General features: G+C 39.5%; 1 protein-coding gene across 1 annotated transcript in view; it reads left to right on the top strand.

Moving 5' to 3' along the window:
- Positions 1 to 25,793, top strand: part of LOC145657977 (multiple PDZ domain protein) — a 48,465-nt gene extending 22,672 nt beyond the window's left edge. The window contains 26 exon segments of the mRNA XM_081714854.1: positions 975 to 1,018; positions 1,020 to 1,158; positions 2,844 to 2,939; positions 4,701 to 4,812; positions 7,303 to 7,501; positions 7,908 to 8,081; positions 8,582 to 8,604; positions 9,760 to 10,184; positions 10,643 to 10,741; positions 11,234 to 11,296; positions 11,383 to 11,451; positions 11,560 to 11,737; positions 12,265 to 12,473; positions 12,593 to 12,684; positions 13,807 to 13,852; positions 14,107 to 14,187; positions 14,286 to 14,696; positions 18,380 to 18,463; positions 20,185 to 20,411; positions 20,795 to 20,942; positions 21,308 to 21,379; positions 21,646 to 21,685; positions 22,105 to 22,268; positions 23,845 to 23,967; positions 24,798 to 24,944; positions 25,571 to 25,793. Of these exon segments, the coding sequence (XP_081570980.1) occupies positions 975 to 1,018; positions 1,020 to 1,158; positions 2,844 to 2,939; positions 4,701 to 4,812; positions 7,303 to 7,501; positions 7,908 to 8,081; positions 8,582 to 8,604; positions 9,760 to 10,184; positions 10,643 to 10,741; positions 11,234 to 11,296; positions 11,383 to 11,451; positions 11,560 to 11,737; positions 12,265 to 12,473; positions 12,593 to 12,684; positions 13,807 to 13,852; positions 14,107 to 14,187; positions 14,286 to 14,696; positions 18,380 to 18,463; positions 20,185 to 20,411; positions 20,795 to 20,942; positions 21,308 to 21,379; positions 21,646 to 21,685; positions 22,105 to 22,268; positions 23,845 to 23,967; positions 24,798 to 24,944; positions 25,571 to 25,738 (3,633 nt within the window). The 3' untranslated portion in view covers positions 25,739 to 25,793.
- Positions 25,794 to 26,564: the final 771 nt, after the last annotated feature.

Genomic DNA, 26,564 nt, shown 5'->3' with positions numbered 1-26,564 from the left:
AAAAATCCAATGCATAAAGCAAAGTAGGCTGATTGTTTAAGAAACATTAAAAATGTTCACAACTAGCCTTTCCCTTATGACAGTGATCAAAAACACTATATTAATGATGGTAGAAAAAAGTTCAAAATTAGTTGTCAATTCTCCTCCCTGGATCCAAACATTTTTCCATTCTAGGGTGTTAGAGCTTAGCAGGGAAATAATGAGAGCAATACAAGAGAAGTCAGAGCAAGGCAGCTGATGAACAAAATACAATAATCGTTGGAGAAGAAACTCTTGACAACCAGCAGGCTTGACCTTATACTTAACAGAAAGGGATAAGCAAAAGGGGAAAGTAGTACTGACCAAGCTGCACTCAGAGATGGATATGTTACTTTCTTCCATGATAAGATGGGATAAATGTGGTGCTAGGTCCACAACAAGAGTTAATTAAAAGAGTAAAAGAGTTTATTACTAAACCAAAATACAGGGAATAAGCAAAGGGCAAGTCCAAACAACAGGCAAAGGTCAAGGTTCAGTCATCACGTGTGACCAAGGCTTATTCGGTACCTGAACTTCAGAATCATTTGCATCAGTATTCTCACCAGTAGGTTCATACGTGTACTATTGTACATGTACGGTTGTCTCAGCTAAGTGTCAAGCCATCTTAGCTGGTTTTAGAGCAGATTTCTTTACAATATTTGGATTGTTTTTATTGAAAATTTGCTAAATGTTGAACATAACATTCTAGTTTGGTATCATGCAAATATTTTAATACTTTATAATATGTCCCTTGGGTCTTTAATTTGTACAACATAAACTATACTCTGGCTTAAGACTTTCATAATGTAGCTGATTCCATATTCATTTTTATCATTGGAGATATGTAGAGGTGAAAAGTCCAGATCTTGGTGTCCTCATAGCTAGTTAGGACTCTACAACATGCCTCACTCAATTTCTTGTTTGCTTCTCTGTCTCTCTTTCTGTCAGGATCCGAGTGGACTGTGCTCATGATCCCCTCCCTCGTACCAGGAGGCCAGGCTAAGAGACGACCATTTGTTGCCTGGCGACAGGTTAATGTTCGTGAATGGGACGGACTTGAGTCATGTCTGCCTGGGCCATGCCATCCATGTACTAAAGAGCACAGACTCTGTGCTCACTGGAGTTACCAAGCCATTATCTGTAAAAACTCTCTCATGCATGTAGGCAAAACTATACAGTACATACTCAGCAAAATAATTTGCACTCGGTGAACTCTTATTCTCTGTTGTGTCTGAAAATAACTCTATAAATAGTTATGAAACGCTTGGGATTTTGTAGGTATAGACAGGCTATATATAATCTAAATTTCACCAATGTCCTCTCCTAGATTGCTAAGCAACAAGAACAACTACACTCCAAGGTCTCAATCTTCAAGTTCATTAACATCTGATTAGTTTTATCTCACCTTATGCCAGTAGATGCTCAGCATGTTAAATTGCAGTCTTTATGTAGATCTTAGCATGGGTTTTTGGGTTTCCAAGCCAATGTAAATACATTAACAAATAAATAAAACATTATACAATAAAAGTCATCTTAAGACATTGGGTACATTTCCTGGTACATTTCTTTAGCTACCGGGTTTTTGGGGGGCTTTTGGGGTTTTTTTTTCTGCTATCCTGAAGATTACCTTGTCTATACACCACTGGAAAATACTGCTGCATTTAAAACTAATACTCATTTAATCTGAAAGATAAAACTTTTTCTCATCACTCATAATCATTCTCAATACCATTCTAGTTAGTTTAAATGTTAATTTTCAACATTGTATGCTCATTCCATTTTTCTGTACAATTTAGGCTTAATTTTTATTCCAATAATTTTTTTGGTGAACTGGTGCCTAACTGATGTGTTTCAGTCATAAATTGCAGGCTATGGAGGTCCCACTAGGCTGTCCCATTTTCTGCAGATTGCTGTGTTAATCCTAATCTATCAACCCCTGTTCAATTGCCAGCTAATTATCAAGCCCTTCATGATCTGGGCCAGGTGTGTCAGAGCAAAGGGAAGGTAAAAATGAGACCGACCGAAGTGGTTTGGGAAGCAGCAGGCAGTGGGCTCTTAGAGAGGCAATGGGTGTTTTCAGAATGAATCGTTTTATAGTTCATATCTAATGTAATAAATATGCAGTTCAGTCCTTTCACACACCCCGGTGCTGTTGGGTATTTGCACATAATCTGTTTGTGTCTAGTTAGTTTCATCATGCCGTGCTCCATAAATGTAGGCTTATGACTGGCTCTGGGGGGAATTTCATCACAGCATTAATATTATCCAAAAGGTCAAATGATAGTCTCTACCTGTTTTTAATGATTTGAATGCTGTGATGCTTCTGGGACATCCGTGATATTTTAATTTAGGTGTCATCGCATGTCTTGTTTTTTTTTTTTTTACATTGAATATGCTTGTGTTATGCATTTTCCAGCAGTTACATTACAAATACATATTACAGCTAACATATTTTATTAGGTTAGAATACTCTGTGTTGCATGTATAATTTAATTTCAGTGTTTATGGTCTTCTGAGACTTTTGTGAATGTATTTGTGTGGCTGTGGTCATTGTTTTCTTGACTTTGTTGTGAGCCAGTAACCCAGGCACATATAGTCTCTGGTTACCGATACATTTCAATAATTAATGCTGCTTGAAGTCTAATACCAAAGTGCCCCCCCAACCCAAATTCAACATGTGTGTGTTGAAGTGCACTGCTCAGAACGCAGCGGAACTATTCAAGGACAGACACCGGTCCACACCATATATTTTTGCATCTCTGGTTTCTTGGCAGAGCAGGAGGAATTGGAGTTCAGGCATGCAAGGGAGGGAGAATATAACTTAGTTTTGTTGTCTATAAGAAAATGACACTCAGGACACAAGAACCTCTGTAACCAGCAGCTGTCATTCTAGACAAAACAACCAGACCTCCACAATACAGGTACATAACTTGACCTTTGTTTTCCTTTTACTACTACATCAATTTGCAATGGAAATATTATAGGGTGTTATTAAAATAGAAATATATGTTTGTTCAAAACTAGGTGATAGTAATCTAGTGCACTCTAGGCCTACATAAGTTTTTGTTTTTTTTCCTTTTTCAAATGTTGGTGACTTTCCAAAATAATATGAATTACCCAAGGGAGCAGTACAGCTCCAGCATCCTTCATCCTTCATCCTGAATGCTCTTTATGTCACCTTGACTTGCATGTCACTTTGTCCTTGCTTTATTCATGATATCAGTATAAGTGGTGGGTGAGCTCCATGCCATGAGTTACTGCATTTCTGAAACTGAGGTTGTAACTGGTTCGAGGGTTGTGTGGAACTAGTCAGTAGGCCAAAGAGAAAGTGTTTTTTTCACTGAACTGAACTAATTCACTGTGGTTCCTCTAGACACAAGGGTTTAATTCGCGGGATACGTTCACTGCATAAGTGTGAATATCATCTCCTATTTACACACGTGTGGGTTTAGGTTTTGTAAAGACTGGTTTTCTAAAGATAGTGACATTTGAAAAGAAATACTGCAGGACTTCTGAGAAAAATATATCTCGTCCAACTAATCAGTAAAGTCTGTAATATTGACCTTTAATTTAGCTGGTGGGAATTCTTAAGAGCAGAAACAGCTACTGGTGAGACAAGTCTGGATTTTTTTATATGCTTTCATGTACTTAATTCTATTGATTTTCATTGTACATTGTTCATTGTTTCATTGTCTTTATAAATATAAATATATCTTTATTTTAAAAAATCATATAATTGATTCATATGAAATCATATAAAAAATCAACTCCACATATATTAAACAACTTTCAGAGGTCTATGGTTATATATGAAAAGATGCTCAACAGAAAAACAGTTGAAAAAAACATTACAGGATACTATACAATCAATAATGCATTCACTCTACAGGATAGGTCAGAGCTAGGAAAGATTAACAAGGATAGGGCAATACAGAAGTGAATTATATGCTGGACAAGAAGAACAGGATTCTTGGTATTTATGCAAATACTGATATAGCTGCCATTTTTTGTGAACACATTACACATTATACTACATTTTGTCCAGTGTTCTTTGAGTTTATTCAGAGTCACGTTCCATGGCAGTAGGTCTCATACTTGTCATACGTCAACACCACCAGTGAGGGAGAGCACAGGTTATATCTATCAGCTCCAGTATGCCAAAAACTGGAAAGCTAATTAAAATGAAAAATATTACATTGCATGACCAATGACCAATTTCTGACCCACAGTTCAGTCATTTCTTAAGACCAAATACAGTGTGATTAAGTGGCATTCTTTCAGAAATAATATTGGTAAATGAACTTGAACATCAGTTCAAGTTCCTGTGTAGTTATTGTGCAGTTTGAAAGAATTTAGCAAACATTTTATAGGCTAGGCTAAATAAATTGGTTCTGGAGTAATGCTGGAGACTTTGGTATAGGTAAAATAATACATTCCATAGCAAACCATTTGGTGACAGTAAAGTCTGAGAACCCCAGTAGAGAAACCAAGAGTTAACAAAGAAAAAACTAAACTTTCCTCCAATTTAAATTAATCACGAATATGCTGGTTTCTTGATGTATTTAAATCTTGATCTATTTAAATAATTTAGTGTCTGGATTTAGTTTCCTGATTGTACGCATCCCAGATCTCATGCACATCGCCTGCAGAAGGCTGATTTGCTCACTATGGTTACTTTGCAGTGAAAATCGGCCCCGCAGGCTGGCAGCATGGAGTCTGCTCCTAAAGCTGGATCTCACCAAGTCAACAGCCTTGAGAAGACCATCACAGTGGTGAGAGGAGAAGGCAGTTTGGGTACGTTAACAGTTCTCATCATGAGCATGTCTTGTCAACATGGCCCTGCTCAGTGGGGTGGACTTTCGGACTGCCTTCTGATCATGATCGTGTCTTTGGATTTGCATATGTGGCTAGCTGTTTGTGTCTGTCTCTTTTTCTGTGCACACGTGTTCTAAAGGTCAAACTATGTGCGGCGCTGAGGGAGAGGCAACTCACCACTTGGTTCACAATATAATATAATATTATTAGGGCACTACTGAGAGACCTTAGCACAAAATGTGTGATGCAGCATTTAAAATGTGGTATAATATGTTACAATATTTTACATTTCCCAAATATCCAAGAATGTGATTGCTTAAAGCCCTTATTTAAGATGATTTAACTGATTTTTTAGTTCTTGCTAACCTGCCAGATTTAAAGGAGCACCCCCCCCCCCCCAACCCTACTTCAGTCTTCAACCCTCCATCTAAACCTTTCTCTAAAACACCTCCTTCTAAAGACATGAATGCATAGCATGAAGCCTGCCCATCTATGTGTTGCCTGAAAAATAACTGAGTCAGGAAGTATCACCGCTTTTAGAAAATGTTCTTGATTGGTTAGCACAGTCAGACAGTGTTGAAATTTTTAATTGCTGATAAAAGAGCCAAGAACATTCACCAGTGTTCTTGCTCTGTGTGTTTTTCCTCAGTGCAACTATTTTAATGATAGCTATCATGTCATGAAGACAGTTTAAGCAAAATGTTCTTAAAATAAAACACTTATGGCATCTTTAAGTTAGTTTGTAACAAAACTGCTTCAAATTGCCATCCCCCAAAAGCAATATTTGGATATTTACTATAAGACTTGATGAGATCCACAACAACATTATTCTCATTATTCCATAATAACTTGTAGCTTGAGTAATTAGTGTGTTGGAATACTTATTTCCATGGATAGAAGTCTGGATGTGAAGTATTTTGCATGTGATGATTAGCCTGTTGCCTGCATCAAGAACAAAGGCACAAATCAATTGCATAATCCTGAATACATTATGTATGTCTTTCTGCTCTGATACTATACATTTTTTATAAATTTAAAAATAGGAAAAACGTACGCTATATGCATAATGTACATCTCTTTTGAGCAACCCATAACCAATAAAATACAGAAAGACCTCATACATCAGACCTATGAAATATAGTTAAGACAGAGCTGTCATTTAAAATTTCAGCATTCTTTTTGATCAACTATTTATGTCAATTAATATTAATTGGGTTTGTGATAAAGGTTTCCAGTCGAGATTTGTTTAATTAATCAATCTTGTCATGAATGATTCAAATTTATTATAAACTACAATTGACTTTCATATACAGTAGTCTTATTTTCATATGAGATTATTCAAGACTGAATATTATAATTATTTTTATCTTCCTGAATGGGATTAAATGGCCACAGTTTAGAAAGATTTGTGTTACATCTTCTATTATTTTACTCTTTCTTTTATCTCTGTCCTCTATGTGTGTGTTACAGTTTTATTAACCCATTGTATCTAAAGCACCATCACTGTGTGGCAATCTAAATGTTACACACACACCACCACCACCACCCACCACCCCCCAGGTTCAATGAATGAACTTGTTGACAGTGGTGATAATAAAACATTTAAGGAATGCCTAAACTAATGATTCATGAATTCTTTATGAGCATAGTGATGCTTTTCTGTGTCAGTTTTCATTCCGTGGCATGTGTGTGATTTTTAAGCATGTCTTTCATCTTTGTGTTATTACATTTATGTGTGTATATGCATTGCTGTTTAGTACTGCGCTATCTTTATGTAGTGTACTGCGCTATCCTCATGTTGTGTACTGTGCTATATTTGTCTGGTGTACTACGCTATTTTTACGCTGTTTTTGTTTACTACACTATCCTCATGTTGAGTACCATGTAAACCTCATGTTGTTTCCTATGCTATTCTCATGTTGTTTTGTTTACTTTGCTATCCTCATTTTTTGTACTACACTATCTTCATATTGTGTACTATGCTAAGTTCATGTTTTTGCTACGCTATCCTCTTGTTGTGTACTATGCTATCCTCATATTGTATACTCATGTGGTGTTTTCCCTACTTCCCTATATCATCATTTTTTAAATACAATATTCAAATATTTTCATTTACATGCATAGAGTTATGCATATTTACATATGCTGTAATCATAAGACACCTTTGTGATTAAATATTTTTTAAATATTTATCCTATATAATTTCTTATAAAGCTGGATAATGATACTGTACACCACAGCCCACTCTAAACATCCTATTATCTACTAATCACTGCCTTCAACTGGATCATTTGCACTTGTTCTTAGTCAACAACAGTGAAAGCCTAAACAGAGTTTGTCAAGATTGGGTAAGATAGAAGAGTTAATGATGCATTGAATATTTTGTTTTATTAAGATTGACTGTGGGGTTAGTTTGAATAGTGAGTGGTTTACGTGTGTGTGTGTGTGTGTGTTTGCATATGTGTTTAGGTATGACAGTGAGTGCTCTAAGGGATGGTTCAGGTATGATCATCCGTACAGTAGTTAATGGAGGTGCCATCAGTAAGGACGGTAGACTGGCAGTGGGAGATGGAATCGTAGCCATTAATGGAGAGCCCACCACTAATCTTACCAATGCACAGGCTCGAGCTATGCTACGAAGACATTCACTTATTGGGCCAGACCTCAGGTACTCACACACACACACACACACACACACACACACTGTCGCTCTCCTACACACACACACACACACACACACACACACTGTCGCTCTCCTACACACACACACACACACACACACACACAAACAAAATTATTCTTTTAAGTACTTAAATATTACTTTGTAGGCACTGTGATTTGAAGATGATTTTATAGACACACACACATACATTCATACAGTTTTGCCCAATGCACAGGAAAGTGTTAGGCTACAAATACATTCACTTATTAGATAAGAACACAGGTAGTCAGTACAAAGTCTATTCTACCACTGAACAAAATCACCCTCTGACATGTTTTAGATTTGGTAATGCTACTACTTATCTCTCAACTGTTTAATTCCTCTTTTTGTGCATATTGTGTGGCAATGGAAGCTTGACATATGTACCTGCTGCATTCCTTGATATGCACCGAGCCACCCTCATCCAGTCAAATTGGGAGACTAATACGAACCAAGCCAACATCACCCAGTTAAAAGCAAAGTCAAAAATGATCCAGACCGATGCTGCCCAGTCAAGGCACTCTCTTGACACAGCCCTGAGAAAGCTGTAAGGAAAAGTTAATGACCTTCTATACAAGCATTTCTAACATTAGGATTCTGTTTTAAAAATCTGAAAATGTTGTGAACCACTTGGAATTATACAGATGTCTGACTGAATGGCCCCTAAAATGTGATCTTTTCTGTATTTGACCTTTTTGCCAAAACAAATTTGGGACAACTGTTGTTCAGAACAGAATACTGTTAAGGCGTAATCAAAAGAGATTTCAAAGATGATTTCAAACTTTTAGAGGAGTTCAGAAAGTGTAAAAAATTTATTCGTAAACATTAGTCAGGGCACTCATTTGTTGAAGAAATTCAGCATTTTGGTTCTCCCTGGAGTCTGTGGGAAGATATGTAAAGGGTGTGAGGAAACACTGTAGAATCCTTAAAGAAGTTACAAAGAACCTTAGATCAGCCTACAAAGATCTTTTTTTACTTGATAATGTCACTATTCACAAGTGTTCCAAAAAGAAAAGCATTACAGTCTGTCCTGATTTTCCTGAACAGGAAGATCCACAGACGTAGTGGAGGTACATAGCATTGTGTAGAAAACAAAACCCCTGCAAACCAATGCAACAACCTCATCCCAGTTATGAAGCTGCCACAGGATCTGGAAAACTTGCAATTACTGTAGGGAACAATGACTTCCAAGTTGCATCAGGTAATTCTACAGCCAACTGTCAGGCTGCTTGTAGTCTTAACCTGAAAAGAAGCTAACATGATCCAAAACAGAGACAAAAAAAACACCATCAGAGAGGCCCAACCAGACAAAATGTAGAAATTTGTATTTTGTAACATTCAAGTCCCACAGAAATTCTCTGAAGCAGGCCATTCAAGTAATATATCTCAAGCATATGGAGGAAGCGCTTTTGTATAGAAGAATGGTTCTAAATGCCTCCTACCTGTACGCAGGAGTGAACAGCAGCTACATAAAGCACTTGCTTGAGGTCATTGCCAATAAATGAGGTTCCATTAGTTAATATAATGGTTCTTTTTTTTTTACATCAGTGACCTTGACTGTTTAGGATGCTTATTCAATAAAACAAAAAAAATGGAAAAGTAAAAGCTTGCTTGTTGAGTGTTTATTTATTATTGAGGTTGAATGCTTATTTACTATTGCAACTTAAATGAAGATCACATTTCATTTTAGGAGCCATTTTGGAGATATCTGGGTAATTCCAATGAGTCTGATACCCTTTTACACTTAAATATTAGATATTTTGCATTTTCTGAAGAATTAATGAGGAATGTATATATTTTAGCAGAAACATCTCTGAGCCAACCAAAGTGGATGAGGGAAGAGTAAACGGAAGCTCCTGGAGAGAAAGAGAGACAGAACAAGCAGAGAGCCAAACACCGTGGGGACATGGACATGATGGAGAGAGGAAAGCTTGGAAGAGAGAAGCAGTGCGAGACAGACTCAGCTCACAGCAAGCAAATAGACAGAGTGGAGCAGGAAAGGAACTGGCCAACGAGAATATGAACCAGGCAGTGCAACAAAATCATGGTGATTCATGGTGTCAGTCTAGCAGGTAAGATAAACTAGGCTTGCCCAACTCTGAGTAAAGCAGGCACAGCAAGTCACTGGAGAAGTACCAGGTTTAGTAGAGTCGTTATAGCAGGAAAGTCACCAATACTGCTGCCCATCAGAACCAGAGGTTCTTTGTAACCTTTGTTACGGACAGAAATTACACAAAAACACACACACACACACACACACTCACTGGCACAGAAGCCTCTGCAGAAGGGATGTAAAAATCCATTCCTAAAGGGCCCCAACACTGCAGAGTTTGTTTTTACCCAAAGGAGCTCATCCCATGTCTCTCATGAGCTTAGCAGCAGGGCAAACACCACATTCTGCATTTCTGGTGGCTGTTATATGAGTGTTTTCAGAGATGTATTTATGGATGTGAATGTACCTTTGTTTCTCAGGGTGATGCTAATCAGGAGGAAAGGGGAAAGCCTTGGCATTAGTATTATTGGGGGGCGTGGTATGGGCAGTCGCCTCAGCAACGGAGAAGTGAGACGGGGCATCTTTATAAAACACATTACTGAGGACAGTCCTGCAGCTCTCAACAACAAGCTCAAAGCCGGAGATCGAATACTGCAGGTGCAGAACAGTTACCTAGCTACACCATCTCCATCTTGTGGCCACATGATGTACTGTGTATGATAAGAGCCTGTTTTCATTAACTCTTAGAATCTGTGTACTAATCAGTTTCACAAGAGGGTACACTATGAAACTGGAATTGTGGGTTAGCATGTTAACTTTGAGTTCAATTTATTACTCAGCTGAACAAAATTACTTTGTTGGTTTAGATGACGGTTTTAACCAATGCATTCAGTATTTGTTCATTTTTGAAAGCTTCCATTATTTTTCATAGTTGTAAGTATATATTTTGTGCCCTATGTGTAAATCAACTCTTTGATAACTAGTAGTTCCAACAGTCTCTCATTGAGGGAAACTCCTCAAGATGGTTGTGCTATCTGGAAGCAGAACCCACTGACTCCTTGGCTCCTGAGTAGGGCTAAGAGATTGACACTGTGGCTGGCTTGACTATGTGTTAGGTTGGAGGTATGGACGTGAGCGCTTTCACCCACGAGGAAGCAGTGGAGGCCATTCGCCAGGCAGGGGAAAAAGTGCAACTGTTAGTGCAGCATCTGCAGGTAACGCACCGTAATGACACAATAATCCACAGGTAACACACCATTATTATACAAGAACACAGGTAACTTACAGTAATGATACCAGAGTCTACAGGTAATGCACATGTAATGGTACAAGGATCCACATGTAATGCACATGTGATGTTAGAAGAACCATTTACATTTATTTACATTGATGGCCTTTAGCAGAAGCTCTTATCCAAAGCGACTTACAAAATTGTTTAGTTCCAATTGTTTTAGTTTCTACTCAGCAAAATATCCTTAACTAAGACAAATAAGTTAGTAACTTGTGATGTTTTAGGTCCCAATACTGAACTATGTATTACACGAGTTAAGTACTACTGCAGTAATATCTAAGCCTGATTCATTTAGATATTCAAATAAAAGTATTTTGCTTTTAAAAGGACGTCTGGCTGCTGCGATGTCACCAAAGCTATTCACGCACATGCCCAAGCAGCCTACACTGGGCTGTAGTGTTTTTCTTCAATACAGGTTTCAGATGCAATCAAAAAGCATGAAGAACATCTCTCAGAAACAACCCATCAGAACCGCATGGTATGTTCCTGCCCTCCATTCTGGTCTGTCTGTACATGTAACACTGTAATGTTAGCATGTTTATAGTTTTCTTTCCCTTCTACCAGGGTGAGAACCCGGGTGGCCAGCTCCTACGCCTTTCCCCAGCTTACCCTGCCACTCCCATACCATTTAAGGTTTGTTCAGCTGTGTAAATATCAAAATAAATAAATATATACTCACTGGAATCTTCTTCTCTATATATGAGTTGAGTACTATATACATTTTTTTTTTATTCCTGCTAGCCTACAGAAAGCAGGTTGTTACGGAAACCTCCCCAAGCAGTCCTACCTCCCCTAAGGCTGCCCTCAGGGCCTGTCGGCACGGTAACGGATGGAGTGACAACTAAGAATGTTTTTGAAAGGCGGAGCGGGCCACCAGAGACTACACAGCACAGCAAACAGGAACAGGCTTCATACTGGAGTATGTGTGTGTGTGAGAGTGTATGTGTCTCATTCTAAACCCTGATTTCAGTGCAAGTCAAGTATTAAATCCTTAAAGTTGCTTTCAAAGTGATTTCAAAGTCTTCCTAATTTGTGTTTGAGATAACAGTATAAGCCAAGGACAAAAGGACATATGTTTGTGTATGTATGTGTGTGTGTGTGTGTGTGTGTGTGTGTGTGTGTGTGTGTGTGTGTGTGTGTGTGCGTGTGTGTGTGTGTGTGTGTGTGTGTGTGTGGGCATGCAAAATACCATGTCCTCAATCAGTCTGAGTGTTATCCTCTATAGCTGTGTATTAATGATCTTGGGCTTATTTCTGAAAACGAGTGTAACTTGAATATCATTTTAAGATGACAGACATAACTTCAAACACTTCCGCTGGTACTAAATGTCATATTATCCATAGAATAGAACCACTGTAATACCACTGTAATTCTGTCAATAGTACAATACTCTTAGAAGCCTGAGTTCAGTTGTGTAATAATTTGTGACTTGAACTGTGTGTGTAGGCCATATACTGGAGAGGTATGGCAATCTGCCTGGAGAGCTGAAGATGGTGGAGCTAGACTGTAGTACACACAGCTCTGGTCTAGGAGTGTGTGTGACAGGGAGCAGGGATCCCATCCATGGCAGAATGAGTGTGTACGTGTCAGACGTTTGGCAGGACGGAGCCGTTGCCGCTGACGGCCGAATCCGAGTGGGAGACGAGCTGTTGGAGGTCAGGGCCCAACCTATGAACTCTGACCTGTGAACCTGGCTTCTGACATACACATGTCAAAATTTAAAAATAAAACAATAACACAAGTTTTAGTTTGTGTGTGTCTCTGTCTATTGCAGATAAACGGACAGATTTTATTTGGTCATAGTCACCAGAATGCTACTGCAATTATCAACAGTGCTCGATCTAAAGCTGTGATTGTACTGATGAGGTGAAGCACACAGACACAATCCTCTGTACACACAGCTGCACGTACAACATACATCCTGATTCCAAGAGTGCATGTGTTCTGTTATCATTTGATTTTACTTAATATTTACATAAACCATTCTGTCTTTCTCTGTTTTACAACATGTTCAGCTTTGATTTCTTTTTACACAGTTTACATGAAGATTTCCCTGTTATTTTTGTCCTAATGTTGGTCTCAGAAACAGTGCCACATTAGCTAATTGGGAACCTGTCATGTCACATCACCATAGGGATCGGCCCACGTCTAGGCAACAATAATGTCCTAACCACAATTCCAATTCCCAAGAGCCCTCACGCAACCCTGACTGCCACTACATCACATACACATCACCATAACTGTCATGCGTGCACCTCCCAACCTCACAGACACTGGGAGCCTTCCCCTGAGCATTGACACACCCCACCCATAACCAATTAACCTGCACAGATATAAGCCTCACCTTCTCACTGGTTCCACTTGGGAAGCCTGTTTCACAGCTTCAGTCATGCCACACTCTTCGTACTGGGTCGTGCTTCTCAGTTGACTCACACTTCAACCGAGTATATCATCTTTTATGCATTCACACCTACCTTATACCAAACGTTTACCTCATACCTACGCTCATTGGCCATACTCGCTATACTGGTATAGCTAGATTACATATGCATTTAAAAAAACAAAAAAACAAAAAACAAAGAGCAGCTCATCTGTTGGCTACCCCTTCCTCACTGATCACTAGTCAGTTGTTGACCATAGGACCACTGCTAATGAATATTAATTGAGAGACAGACCAGTCTCAACATAGCTTAACCCTGATGTGCTGGTGGCATGGTGGTGGGGCCTGAGCTGAGGTTTATCAGGTACAATAGTGGTGCTGGGTTACTAATGGCCCATCACCTAACAACATCATGGCAAGGGTGGTTCTGTGACCAGAAACTGTCCATTGATAAAGCGCTAGAGAATGGCTAATGTAGACTGTGCATGGCAACAGATGAGCTATTGTCTCTATATATCTGTATACCTATAAAGCGTTGAGAATATGTATATATTCACATGTATTTCCAATGTATACTGACCTTTATGCATCTATGACTAACTCACTAGGAATAAAATGCCATTGAGACACATGGCTACAGCACCAGCCATGGAGGTAATCTTCTCTCTCTTTCACTCACACACACACACACACACTCCTCTAACACCTTTTAAATGGGAATTATGGAAATGAACTTGCTAATGACACTATATACATATGAAAGAGATGTAGCTCTTGAACTGGATCGTTTTGAATCATAATTGAATTTCTGTTAAATCAGGTAACAGCACTTCTATAGGCTATTCTTACTGTTCACATCCCTATTATTACAACATGTTATTTTGTGTGTTGTGATCTGTGCTGTATAGACAGACAGTTCTCCCATTCTGTCGCCTTCTGCTGTGGACATCATCATGTTCAAAGAAGGCAAGCATTATACCTTAAACCAGGTAAGTACTAACAACTACAAATTCAGAAATATAGTTTTACCCACACAGAAAAATACAGAAAAATGAAATGTATCACTCTATTTCTGCCTCTCTTTTAGAAAGGAAGGGCAGTATTAGAAGATAAACAGAGGGTGTATTCTGAGAAGAACAGCTTCAATCACCCCATTTCTTCTAATACTTCATCCAATCACAAACCACCTAGTGACCCTGTTTCTACCTTCTACAGCTCATCAGCCAGTCATATTCCTCCAAGCTGTTACATTCCACCCACATCTCATGACACAGCAGCCAATCATTCACTCAGTATCCACCACACCCCCTCCCTGTGTAGCTCTCTGGCCAATCCTTCTGGCACTGGACTACCCAGCTCCTCCTGCTGTCCATCATGCTCCGGGTGCTCTGATCCCTTGACACATCCCATCATTCCTGGTTTTTTAAACATCATTGACATCTGTAAAGGACCATCTGGTCTGGGCCTTACCATTGTGGGTGGCTGCAACACATTACTGGTGAGAAACAATTAATACTAATAGCTGAGTAGAAAATAAGATTAATACTGCTAATTCTCATCTATCCTAAAAAGAAACCATGCACTTGTTGAATCCACCTCCATTTTTTTTAGTTGTAGCAGAACTAGTGCTTAATAATAAGCACATTAAGTGCAGTAACTGGTGAAAGCACTACTAACTAATAGGCTTTTCTACATAGAAATGGGTAAGTAACACTGGGGTTTGAGAAGCTGCATCCATAGAGGCCTTGATTACTTGGGTTTGGATTAAATTTGGATCAGCAGATTAGATCTCCAGGAACCTGATGGGGTACATTGGTATAATTGTTTATAACTGTTTAAAGACTATAGATATATTTGATATATAAAACACCATATATGCAGTAGTCCACCAATATCCGCACTTTGCTAATTACTAATTGCTAATTGTGGTTTTGGTTGACCATAGTTGCCCCTGGTCAGAAAATATTAAATAGAAAACTCCAGAAATACATAATTCATAGTTAAACTCTGCATCATTTTTAGTAGCATGTTGAAATCTCATGCCACTCCACCTGTGGTGTTAATCATCTTTTTGTCCAATAAATATTTTAGAGAGAGATTGCCTTCATGTAACTATATAATTATTGCCCTATTTTAGTATTACTTGTTGTTGTTAAAGTATTATTGTTCCTAATTTATAAATTAAACTTTATCATCGATATGAACTTTGCTACTGTTCATGATTTCAGGCATTTGCAGTGGGAATTGTAATCTAGCTACTGTTGTATATATATATATATATATATATATATATATATATACACACACACACACACACACATACACACACACACACACACACACACACACACACACACACACACACACTATATTGCCTATTCGATGGACTGCCTTCACACACATATGAACTTGAGTGACATCCCTATCTTAATCCATAGGGTTTAATATGATGTCAGCTCACCCTTTGCAGCTATTACAGCTTCAACTCTTCTGGGAAGGTTTTCCACAAGGTTTAGGAGTGTGCTCATGGAAATTTTTGACCATTCTTCCAGAAGCGCATTTGTGAGATCAGACACTGATGTTGGATGAGAAGACCTGGCTCACAGTCTCCACTCTAATTCATCCGAAAGGAGTTTTAACAGGTTCAGGTCAGGACTCTGTGCAGGCCAGTCAAGTTCTTCCACACCAAACTCGCTCATCCATGTCTTTATGGACCTTGCTTTGTGCACTGGTGCACAGTCATATTGGAACAGGAAGGGGCCATCCCCAACTTGTTCCCACAGAGTTGGGAGCATGAAATTATCCAAAATCTCTTGGTGTGCTGAAGCATTAGCAGTTCCTTTCACTGGAACTAAGGGGCCGAGCCCAATTCCTGAAAAACAACCCCACATCATATTCCCCCCTCCTCCAAACTTTACACTTGGCACAATGCAGTCAGACAAGTATCGTTCTCCTGGCAACTGCCAAACCCAGACTCGTCTATCAGCTTGCCAGATGGAGAAGCATGATTCTTCACTCCAGAGAACATGTCTCCACTGCTGCTGAGTCCAGCGGCAGCATGTTTTACACCACTGTATCCGACGCTTTGCATTGCGCTTGGTGATGTAAGACTTAGATGCAGCTGGTTCGGCCATAGAAACCGATTCCATGAAGCTCTCTACGCATTGTTCTTCAGCTAAACTGAAGGCTAGATGAAGTTTGGAGGACTGTAGCGACTGATTCTGCAGAAAGTTGGTGACCTCTGCGCACTATGCGCCTCATCATCCATTGACCCCGCTCTGTCAACTTCATGACTGAGTTGCTGTCATTCCCAATCTCTTCCACTTTGTTATAATGCCACTGACAGTTGACTGTGAAATATTTAGTATAGAGGAAAATTCACAACTTGTTGCACAGGTGGCATCCTAAAACGGTACCATGGTGGAATTCACTGAGCTCCTGAGAGCAACCCATTGTTTTTCCCATCTCACCCTTCTACCTCATGGTCATATATTATAAGACTTACACTCTATCAGCCGCCAGGAGTCTGAGGTGTGACAGTATTTTTTGCTGCTCCCAGGCTTGTTCTCTTCTGGATGTAGATTGATGTTCAAATGGATGGCAAAAAGTTTCCATTTGCAATATCTAAAGATAAGAAGCACAGTGCTGCTTTTAAGTTTGTGGATGCTTTAGAATAGAAGGTAATAAGAAGGTAATAAGAATAATAAAAGGTAATAAGGTATATGTATGTAAAATATATGTATGAATTCTTGTCTCACCCTTTCAGTGGATATCTTTTCCTTATACTCAGGCCTTCTACAAGAGGATGTGATGCAATATTTTTGCTGTTCCTAGGATGGTTTTCCCTGGACTGAGATCAGTGTTCTAATTCCTAGGATCTATTGGAGCCAATTCTCCATCTTAGGGGTCACAGCCATTACTTGCTTGTCTGATGTCGATGGAAAAGGTCGGATAATATATTTGCTCTCCTAGTCCTTTGGTAAAGGCTATGTTCAGCTTTCCAGTCTGAAGTGACTTAGATCTGATTTTTTGCCTTAATATGACATAGATATGATACAGGGCTGTGCGATCTTTTTTCGAATCAGATTTGAGTCACTTTCGTAGGTGGTTCTAGATTGGATATGATAATGTTGCATGGCCATGTGACATGAACAAGAACTGTCAAATCAGAATTCATATGGCTTTTTGCCTATAAGCATGTCAACTCACAAATATGACATTTTCTGTTGTTGATGCAGGTGACGTGCAAAAAGGTGACACATGAATCGTCAAGACATGCAAATCTGATCTGATCAAAAAATTGTAATTGAACATTGTGGCCCATAATGTAATGTAATTTAGTCAAAAAATATGACCACCAACTGTATGAATTATATATTCATTGGCAACAATAATTACATAATTCATCTTAGTAGACCTTCATGCTAAAATTGTCCAAAAGACCAAATTCTGTGCAAAATCTTTTAAAGCTTGTTGACTGGCCTGAATACAGAAGATGAGAGATATGATCACCCAGTGCAGAGAAGTAATCAAGATCAGGATTTAGGACTGACTGATTCATTGATCAATCATATGATCAAGCTGTGTTTGATTATGAGTGAGCATTAAGAGGTGTAGTGCTTATATTCAGGGGAGTTTCTCAGTCTGCTGATGTTGTTGTGGATACACCAATAGTCTCCTTCTGGATGGTAGAAGGGTAAACAGTCCATGAGCAGGGTTGTAAATGTCTTTAGTTATCCACTGTTGATGGAAGCTGTGTGTCAGTAATGCATTGGGTAGTATTCACCACTCATTGCAGGGCCTTTCAATCAGATTATGAGCAGCTCCCATATCACCTGGTCACACAGTTGGTAGGGTTGTTCTTGATGGTATAGCAATTTAAAATGAATTTGAGCAGGCAGCTGCACCTTTTTCAGTCTCCTTAGAAAAGGAAGATGCTGTTTTGTATTTCTAACTATGACAGAAGTGTTTAGGGACCAAGACAGATCATCAGAGATGTTAATGCCCAGGAACGTAAAGCTGAACACACATTATGCTTCACACAGTAAAGTCCACAATTAACTTTTCTATATTATATTTATTAATGCAAAGAATCAAATCTGGAAGTGAAAATGTTCTTTACATTGCTTTTTAAACACAGGTTCTTCCCAATCTGTCTCTCTGCCTCTGTCTCTCACCCAGGGAGCGATTATGATACAGGAAGTGAATAAGGGTGGTGCTGCTTGTAGGGACGGCAGGCTCATGGCAGGAGATCATATTCTAGAGGTACGACCATTTACATACTGTGTCATTTTGTAGCTTGTAACGGTGAGCGGTTAAGGAGGCGGACGCATGTGCGGAGAAGAGTGAGATTTATTAGGGGTAAATCCAGATTGAGAGTTGTTATAACGGTCCAGGGTCATTGAGCCAATACAGACAATACGAGGATACATGATTAAACAAACAAAAACACACGAGGGCAAACAGGGGAAGCAGGCTATAACAGAGACTAGGAAATAACACACAAAGATAAGGAAAAACAAACAGTTAAGATAACACACAGGATAACAAACGAAGGATTCAAAAAACAGACAGGCTTTCAAACACATCCATACATACATTCAATGAACAGCAAAGACACTGGGAACAAGACAGGGTTTAAATACATGAACTTAACAAGACTAGAAACGAGGAACAGGTGTGGAAAACCAAATGAGGGGTGGAAAAATTAAACTACAGAATGGAACCAAAACACACAAGACAGGGAAACCATGGAACATGGAAGCAAGGAGGGACACTTATAATGTACATTATGCAATGCTAGTTTGCATAGTCACATTTTATTTGGGGATATTTTTAATCTCAGGCATTAGAAGTGCTAAAACATTTTGGAAGGACCTAACCAATTTTTTTTAATGTTTAGCTCCAAATGCAAAATGCAAACACAAAAACCAAGCACAAATAAGCCAGCTAAGAGCAATGTCAAGGTTTAGTATCTCCTGTAAGCAGTGAGTATGGATCAAACAGTACAAAATCTTCAGCTGTTCTTTCCCTCTTGTGAACTCCTTGCTGTGTAATGACTGGGACATTTTATAATAAATAAGTAAACAAGATATGTGTGTTTTCTTCTAAGATCATCCTAGAACTGCCGCATTTGATTACCCCAACAGCATATACAACCTGTTCCTTTCTGTTTATATATCATGATTGTCCAGTCAATTTAACCTTCCATTCTCTTTGCCAGCGGTTTATCATTGTCTCATCTGCCCATGATGAACGTAATTTATGTACTTTTTACTAAGATATACTCTGGCCAGTTTTTGTTGGTAATGAGGCAGTGGAGTAATCTACATAATCCTGTGGAGACCGAATTTAATCAAGTATGTTTGCGATTTCAGAGGATGACATTGTATGATTTTCCCCTCTCCATGTGATAACATATCTCTGTTTTTGTCTGCCCTCAAATATGGCTCTGACTGAATTACTCATTTCTTTTATAAGCACCAAGTTAAGTCATCTGAGTCCAAAACCAGACATCTCTGTTCATGTTTGACACCTTTGTTATTTGTGCTCAGGCAGCAAGGGACCATTAACAGATCAAAAATTCCTATAAGCTTACTAACACAGTAATTATCTTATTACCACCTGAAACAGAATAATTTACAACATATATTCATAAACACTCAGGAATAAAAATTATATTCTGTATTTTGCTTCAAATTAATCATTTTTATCTCAAATTCATATTACTTGAGAAAAAAAAAAGGTTTGGTTAGCTTCTTTAACTTCCTTTATATTGAACTTAATGATAGACCTCTTGATATGCTTAGTCAATAGTTTATGGATATTCTCTCTGAAAGATGTCTTTAGTCTCATTTTAGATATGATTTTAGTCCAAGACTAGATTTAATATGGGTTTTGCTAAATCAGCCCAATATTAGCTATATTCCTGTCATACTGATCAGTAGTTTTCATGCCACAACTGACTAGATCCCCCGTTTCTCTAGGTGAATGGTATAGACCTGAGAATGGCAACCCATGAGGAGGCCCTGAGCATCCTTCGCTTGAGTCCCCACCTTGTGCGCCTCTGTGTATACAGACACCCCTGCGCACACACCACACACACCTTCCAGAACCAAGCTCCACATGTTCAGGAGGACATGTGGGATCTTTTCATGGTGGGCCTGCAGATAGGCCCAAGGCAGAGTCTGGGACTGAACATTGTGAGCAAAAGGTACACCTGGATTTATCTGAATGCTAGCCAGATTGCTTTGAATCTGGTCCAGAATAATGCTTGCAAGTTAATGTTTTAAACATCAACCAGTAAGCTACACCCAGTATGACCTAAGTGAACCATGTGTATCACCTTTTTTGAGGGTCTGCAAGCTCCAAACGTTATCATTTGTTGAGGGGCTTTCATATGATGATTGGAAGACACAGTGGCTGGTTTCATTTGGTTGTGTCATTTCGCTGATCATGCAGGCGTGCTGTTAGGGCAAGCTATGCTAGAAATGGGTTCCAACTACACTGGAAGAAAAATGAGAGAGGAAGTTAGGAGCAGTTTTGATATGAGGGTGTACTATTGTGATGTCCGTGGTTGGTCGCAATGTCTTGCAGGAATGACACAGGCATATTTGTGTCCGAGATAATGAAAGGAGGAGTGGTAGCGTTAGATGGAAGACTGTTGCCAGGCGACCAGATTCTGTCTGTGAATGGAGAGGACATCCGAGCTGTGACACTAGACTATGCCAGAACACTACTACAGGTGATGCACAGACACAGACACACACACACACCCCAGTATACACAGTATATCTGTGTTTGAGGCCAAAGGAAAGCACGGTGTGACAGAAACTGTGACTGTGGTGGGCATGCTACAGAGGTGGCTCTCTTTCGTCTGGTGGTCTTCACACATTTGTAATTAGGAGGAACTTGGTTTGAGGCTCAGTGTGGCCATTGCTTTGTTTCTTTGCTACAATATCACACAAAACATACCATTAAGCATTTCAAAATATAATTAAATAGGAAAATAATTAATAACTTGGTATATAGATAATTAGTCCATAGTTCATTCAAGTATGTAACTATGTACATAATTGACTGCATTACTTGTGTATGTGTTTGTTTCAGAACTGCAGGGGCTCGGTCATTCTGGAGATGGCACGGTTTAAGGCTAATCAACACAAATCATATGAGTGCCAGGTAAATATGACAAAACCTATGTTTAAGAAACAACATTTATTCTTAAATGACATTTAACTAATATTGTAAGAGCTTTATAAACCCATATCAAACCTTAAATGAAAGTCATCACCCACAACCAAGTGACTTCAAATAATTCAAATCTTTCAATCACTAAACTTTTAATGGTACTTTATTGGTAATTTGTGGAGTAAAATTAGCAATTAATGATCCACTGTTTTAGCTACTTTGTTTTGAGGCCACTCATTCCCTAAATATTCTCCCAGGTTGGTGATTCACCTCTCCCCTTTCTCAACATTTATGATGGTAAGTCCAAATCTGCTACTTATCAACCATCAATTCTGCCAGATTTGTTCGGAATCAATACGATCCATCCATATGAGTAATCACTTAATGGATGTTTAATTGTTGCTTACAGCTTCAGAAGGGAACATGGACATCAGTAGAGTCACTCTTCAGAAGGTTTGTGCTTTCACCATGTACTTCATCACCACACTTATTTTATCTGCATTTTATCTGATTGGAAGCCAACTTGATGTCATGGACATGGTTGCAGATTTGATCAAATAAGCATTAATGCATGTGTGCATAGGAGTACAAAACTAAACTCCATCACAGGGGTTAGACTGAAACAGCAGTGAACTTTATCACAATTAGCACAAATAGCAATGTGCTAGTCGTAGCTGTAGGGATATTTATTCTTAGTTCATGACTAATGGCTAAAGGCCCCTTACTGCTGTTGTTATTATTGACTGGAATGGTTACTCAGGGTAGCTGTGACTCACCGGGGCTGCGTGCAAGTGCACCTGTGGGTTTAAAGGAGGACACAGGCCTGTACACTTCTGCCATAGAACTAGTTCAAGCTGCCACCCCCACTGGACTACTGGAGGTATAGATCCAAATGTCCATGCCCTGAATACCCAAATTTTTCTCAAGTTCTCTTTGAATTCTCCTGTTCATGTTGTGTTAATCAATGAGCTTGTGTTTCTATAGCAGCTTCCGGACCCCAATAGCTTTTTGGTTTTATTATGTACACCATTCCAGGTCATTCCACACAGTGGAGATGGTCAGTCTGGTTCAAGATGTTCTTCACCAGACCTCCCACAGATCTGCAACACTCAAAGCCACCTGAGGTTCCCAGTACAAATTATTTTCTGTTATTTTATTTTAGTTGTTAGGTAAAGTGATGCAACATTAAATACCGTTGTTGGAAAAAGTATGTGAAGCTTTGCTTTCAGTAAATGATCTGATCCACTTTAGCAGCAACACCTTCAACCAAACTTCATGTATTTAAAGGCTCTGGGTTTTATTCACCACATGCTGAATGGTTGGCACCAGACAGTGCAGGAAGCAAGAGTACTATGAATAAGATATATGTGTGTGTGTGTGTGTGTGTGTGTGTGTGTGTGTGTGTCACGGTTAGTGCCTCCCAGCTTCCATGTGCCATATTTTCCCTGTCTTGTGTATTTTAGTTCCATTCCGTAGTTTCATTTTCTCTGTGCCTCATTTGATTTTCCACACCTGCCCCTCGTTTCAAGCTTAAGTTCATGTATTTAAACCCTGTCATGTTGCTTGTGTCTTGGCTGATCATTGTTTGTTTGATTGTGAGGGTTATTGTTTGGATATTTGTATGGTTGTATGTAAGCCCGTCTTTGTTTCAGAGCCTCTGTTTACGTTAGCCTATTTGTTACTTCTTGGTTTCTGTAATATCCTGCTTTCCCCGTTTGCCTTTGTGTGCTTTTGGTTCGTGTTTCCTAGCGTTGGTTTATCCTAGCCCTTGCTTTTGTTATCATGTTTTCTAAAACTCTCCGTATTGGCTCGATGACCCTAGATTACCCTTACGACTACGACTCTGGAGTTGCCCTTGGAGCCATTCCTGCATCTTAGGGGTCACATCTCCAAGTGTCTCTGTCATCACTGGGACAACCTTGATCTTAACCTTCCACATTCTCAGTATCTCTTTTTTCACTGCCTGGTGTTCTTCCTCATATTTGTTTCTTTGAATGTTTTCATCACTTGAGACCATCACATCTATTACCACTGCTGTTTTGTGGATCTGGAGATAGCACAGTATCTTAGCTTTGCTCTTAGCTATTTTCTCAGTGTATGCTTTACCCCACCTGCATTTTGGGTCCTACTAAGTGCTGGATGGTTTCAGGGGCTTCTTTTGCACTGTCTGCATTGTGGGTCTTGTCTGGTGTGACGCATCACTGCTTCAATTGACCTAATGCTTAACGCTTTTTCTTGTGCTGCCCCAATTGGTGCCTCTGTGCTGTCCTTCAGCCTTTTGCTGGTAGAATTGCCATATGTCAGTCACCTCTGCTGTCTCTCAGTGGTACATTTCATAGAGTGGCTTATCCTTCCATTGTGACCATGTCCCCCATTTGATTTATTGCTGTATCCTTGCTGTAGTTCCTGGTCAGGTGGATCAGTGAGTCAATGACCCTTTTCATGTTGGTGTACAGGTTGATTTCATCTGTCTGCAGGAGGTGACTAATGATGGTGCTACTCTTAAATCTGTTCTTGTATCAAATCTCGTTGATCTGGCAGAGAGGATTCAGGCCTATGCAGTGCAGCAGTATATACAAGTAGTTCTGGTCATTTGAGGAATTATTTTCAAGTGCGCTGAGTTTTGGATGAAGGCCCTTAAAGTCTTTTTGACTTTACACAGGGCTGTTCAAGTACACAGGCCTATTCAAATAGGCTGGAAAAGGTTACAAAACCATCTAAGTCTAAAGAGTTTGATCTCCACCAATCCACTATGGGGCATTTGATGTACAAATGACAGAATGCCTCTCCCAAGGCATGGTGCCCTAACAATAATCACTCTAGGACAACAGTGAATACAATTCCAGGAAGTCACAAAGAACCTCAGGGTAGGTCTAAGGACCTACAGGCCTATTGTGCATGGGGTAATTTCAATATTTGTGAGTCCACCACCAGGTAAACACTGAACAAGAATGGTATTTATGGCAGAACATCAAGAAGGAGGCCACTACTCTCCAAAAAGAACATTGCTGCCCATCTGAAGTTTGATCAAGACCATGTGGTCAGAGGCCGGGGGGGTGGGGAACTATGTGGATAGATTAATCCAAAATAGATTTTTTTTTTTTTTTTGAGAAGTGTTTGGTGAAGGGGAAAAAAAAGCCATATTCAAACATAAGAACCTCATCTAAACCATGAAGCAAGTGGGTGGTAGTAGCATGACTTGGGGCATGGTAATTCCTCCAAATTCCTCCAGGATTGATCAATTCCTTTAAATGCTAAGTTACAGGAGGCACAGCAGATACTGAAAGCAGAAGAAAGTTTCTCCAATTTTTTCCATCAAAGGCATTTAATGTTGGATCATGGCAGCACTGTATCTTGTAGGATTGTAAGTTCTGTTCCTAAAAGTGCACGGATTCGCTGTAGGAATTAAATTCTGCAGGCATGTGCATGTTGCAGTTTTCAGTACAAGACTATCTACCTGGAGAGTGGCTCCGTTGGCCTGGGTATCAGCGTCACAGGAGGCTTGCACAGTTTCCATGGCAACCTGCCCATTTACATCAAAAATGTCTTCCCCAAGGTGATAAGCACAGGGTACACACTACATCCAAAGATCACTGTAATAGGCCACTTACTGGCAGTTCACTTCTTTTGTGAGCTTCTCTTATAATGATGCATGTGGACCTGCAGAAGCCTTCCAGGCATGCACCTATTAGGAATGTGTACATTGTTGTTACTATACAATCAGCACCTGCCTTATTAGAAACTTTTATGAAATAGAAACACATTGAATAGCAGGTTTGGGTTGGACATTCTTCCACTCCTCAGCAGCAGTCAGGTTCTGACCACAAGGCCACTATGAATCCAGCAGTGGCACTGATGTATAAAGACTCCAGTAACATTGCTGCAATAAGCTTGTACCAGCCTACTATGCCACTGCCCATCCAGTGTTAATACTGTGAGGTTTCACCCTCCGGCCCACAAGTCATGTAGTCAGAATCTACATGATCCTAGTATAGTGACTGAGGTAATTTTGTGCAGTCGCTCAAGGGCATCAGTTAGAAGGAAAAATACTATTTATGCATACATAATGAAGTATATATTTGTGTGTGTATATGCTTTACCTGTGTGCACTTCATGGCAAACATCTGCCTGTGATGAGAGTCCAAGTTACAGACGTTGTGCTTTGTCCCTTACTCTATACAGGGAGCTGCAGCAAAGGATGACCGTCTGCGGCCTGGCGATCAGCTGCTGGCGGTGAATGGGCGGAGCCTGCAGGGGGTCACACACACAGAAGCCATAGCAATCCTGAGGCAAGCGGGCAGCAGGGTCACGCTGACCATTCTCTCTCCCACACCCACCACACGCATGTGATTGTGCATCTCATGTATCTGGCACATAGACACAGTATCATTAACCTCAGCGTAGGAAAATTCAGACCTTCATCTTTTAAAACTTGATGGTATAAAATTTGTGTGTGGCTGCAGAAATGTGTTTGTCAAGGGCAAACATGTTTGTTATTAGAAAATTCCACCAGCTTTGTGAGGAATTGAAGGGTTTTACTGCTGTACAAGCTCTGGAATGCTATTTCATACATGGTCCTAAATGTTTTCTTCAGCTGACTAGCTTTTCAATGACACCAGACAACAAAAACAAATGAACTTGGATGAAGACATCATGACAAGAATTCTCAAACTGGAAAAGAACGCAAAAAATGCAAAAGGGTTTTGATACGCTCATATTTTCAAGTGAAACATTCATCAACCTGCCTGTAATGTCCAAACCTTCTATAAACCTGTTCATAAATCAGAAAACAGTGAGTGAAATAGGAGCAGCTAGAGCTAGAAAATGTTGCCACCTGAAAGGGATTTTTGGGAAAGGGGGGGGGGGGGGGGTATGTGTGTGTGTGTCCGAGTGTCACAGCTGCTAATGGCTTACCATGCACAGCAAATGTAGAGCAGACACACAGCCACATTACCCCAAGGAGGTAAAACTGATAGACATTTTAAAAGACAGCAGGTAGACTAACCAAAATTCCTTCCATTAATGTAAGGAGACTTGACCTTTATAATACATTTTTTGCATGATCTTGATTGAACTAAATGCAGAAAAAACACCAGGGGTTGGAATTTCAGATACATCTACATTCTCACAAAATTAACGAATGTTCTGAAACCTGTTGACCTACTGGCTGAACAAG

Source organism: Electrophorus electricus, chromosome 5, assembly GCF_041902795.1.
Source record: "Electrophorus electricus isolate QZ-2024a chromosome 5, ASM4190279v1, whole genome shotgun sequence".
NCBI lineage: Eukaryota > Metazoa > Chordata > Actinopteri > Gymnotiformes > Gymnotidae > Electrophorus > Electrophorus electricus.
The sequence above is the reverse complement of the archived record's forward strand: the minus strand, read 5'-3'. Positions and strand labels throughout refer to the sequence as shown.